At 45.2% G+C, this 2409-nt stretch overlaps 1 protein-coding gene across 17 annotated transcripts in view; it reads left to right on the top strand.

Annotated features, from left to right (window-relative positions):
* Window positions 1-1507: 1507 nt before the first annotated feature.
* magi2a (membrane associated guanylate kinase, WW and PDZ domain containing 2a) overlaps window positions 1508-2409 on the top strand; it is a 168974-nt gene continuing 168072 nt past the window's right edge. For 7 of the 17 annotated variants that reach the window (XM_058416831.1, XM_058416830.1, XM_058416824.1 and 4 more), the window contains exon 1: window positions 1510-2335. In XM_058416831.1, coding sequence (XP_058272814.1) covers window positions 2041-2335 — 295 coding nt within the window. In that variant the 5' untranslated portion in view covers window positions 1510-2040. Of the gene's footprint in view, window positions 2336-2409 lie in introns of all 17 variants that reach the window. The other 10 variants (XM_058416834.1, XM_058416833.1, XM_058416835.1 and 7 more) reach the window with 3 other exon arrangements.

The following is a 2409-nucleotide window of genomic DNA, read 5'->3' as shown; positions in this document are numbered from 1 at the left end:
ATTTGCCCAGCAGTGAGTCCAGGGTCCTACTGATAATTCCTTAAATGCGAGAGCGGCTGGACCTGAGTATGACTCTGTATTAAAACAGAACACAAAGGGTTAAAGCCTAGAGACCCTCCAGCTGTGGACATCCAGATGTTGTTAGAAAGTTTGGAGAAATTATGAAAAAAGCTTCATTATATATCAACTACTTATAGATCCATAAGAATCAAATCAAGAAGATTACAGAGCTACAACAACAACATCAACAACAACATTCTCTTTACCTGTCTCACTCTCTTTACCCCCCTCTCTTCACCTGTCTCACTCTCTTTACCCCCTCTCTTTACCTGTCTCACTCTCTTTACCTGTCTCACTCTCTTTACCCCCCTCTCTTTACCTGTCTCACTCTCTTTACCCCCCTCTCTTCACCTGTCTTACTCTCTTTACCCCCCTCTCTTCACCTGTCTCACTGTCTTTACCCCCCTCTCTTCACCTGTCTCACTGTCTTTACCCCCCTCTCTTCACCTGTCTCACTCTCTTTACCCCCTCTCTTTACCTGTCTCACTCTCTTTACCCCCTCTCTTTACCTGTCTCACTCTCTTTACCCCCCTCTCTTTACCTGTCTCACTCTCTCTATATCTCTCTCTTACTACATGTTTTGCTATCTCTTTAATGTCTAACTCTTTCTTTAACTGTAACACCCTCTTTACCCATCTCTCTCTCTCTCTCTCTCTAATTGTCTCATTTTCTCTTTACCTGTCTCACTCTCTTTAATTGTCTTGCTCTATACCCCCTCTCTCAAATGGTCTCACTCTCTCTTTATCTGTCTCACTCTTTTCACATATATTTATTTACCTGTCTCCCTCTTTACCTGTCTCACTCTTGTTACCTGTCTTACTGTCTTTACTAGTCTTCCTCTTTACTTCCTCAATGGTCTCACTCTCTCTTTACCTGTCTCACTTTTTTTCACTTGTTTCTCTTTACCTGTCGCCCTCTTTACCTGTCTCCATCTCTTTACCTGTCTCCATCTCTTTACCTGTCTCTCTCTACCTGTCTCGCTCTCTTTACCTGTCTCACTCTCTTTACCTGTCTCTCTCTCTTCACCTGTCCCACTGTCTTCACCATCAATTTTCTTGACAAACACAAGTTCTGTCACATTGTGGGAGAAAATAAAAATATTTTTGATTTCAGAGTCAAACATGTAAGTCTTTATGTTGGAAAATATTTCTATTAAATGTTATAAATTTAGTGTTAAATGTTTTCTTCTTTTTCTTCTACTACTACTACTTATTATTATTATTATTATTATTATTATTATTATTATTATTGGTATTGTTGTTGTTGTTACGTGTCGCGGCCCCGCCCATGTCGAATTTCTTATTTGCATAGAGTTCTAAAGTCCGCTAGAGTCAGCGCGTGGCGCTCACAGTCCCCGCCCACGCCCGTCGCTGCTCATTTGCATGACGTTAAAACCTCTGCTTTGACGCCACGCCCACTCCTCTCCACTAACGGTCACTTCGCCTCCAGTTCCTGTATAAATCTGCAACTCTGCTCTGGAAATGAATGACTTCCGGCCGCTCTAATCGCATCCTGTGTGTGTCCGTGTAGCTGTAAATACATCCACAACGTTAAAAATGTGATTAAAAAAAAGCTTGAAGAAGACCAATAAACCTCCTGTGGAGCAGCGGTCATCCCTCCGTGATTTCTGCAGAGTTTTTAGCCACAAAGTAGCCAAAGATGAGGCCAGTTTCTGCATGGAGACTTCGGGAATGGTCCAGCTGCTTACAGCTGCTAGATTGTCATTAGTGTTGGAGGAGGGTGTGTCTGGGATTTAACACGGGACACAAACTTTCTGTGCTATCAGCACTTGTGATTTGTGCGCGTGTGTATGTATGTGTGTGTGTGTGTGCGCGCGCGCGCGCGCGTGTGTGTGTGGGGGCTTTAACTAGGACGCCTGACATGGATCCTCCGGACATCTGAAGCCATTTTCCGAGTTTAAAGCCGGGGGAAACTTTTTTAACCACACAGGCCGCCCTCATGTAAACAAAAAGCCCAAACATGTCCAAAAACTCGAGGAAGAGAAGCCACTGGAGCAGCAGGGTCCATGAAGTGGTGTTAAGCCGGGATAAACACACGGAGCTCGGTGTGGATATCAGAGGAGGCGCAGAGCTCGGTCAGTTCCCCGTGCTTGGACCTCTGGATGGGATAACTACGGAGGGAAAGGCGGTTCCGACCCGCGGAGAACTTCTGCTGGAGATTAACGACACTCCGGTGGCCGGACTGACCACCAGAGACGTGATGGCCGTGTTGAAACACTGCAAAGACCCCGTACGCCTCAAGTGTGTCAAAACAGGTGAGCTTCAACCTGAACATAACGGTGTTCTACACTGCAGGGATTCGATCCCGAAAGGAGTCGACTCTTCACTT

Source organism: Hemibagrus wyckioides, linkage group LG19, assembly GCF_019097595.1.
Source record: "Hemibagrus wyckioides isolate EC202008001 linkage group LG19, SWU_Hwy_1.0, whole genome shotgun sequence".
NCBI classification, from domain to species: domain Eukaryota; kingdom Metazoa; phylum Chordata; class Actinopteri; order Siluriformes; family Bagridae; genus Hemibagrus; species Hemibagrus wyckioides.
This window is presented reverse-complemented; position numbering and strand designations above follow the sequence as displayed.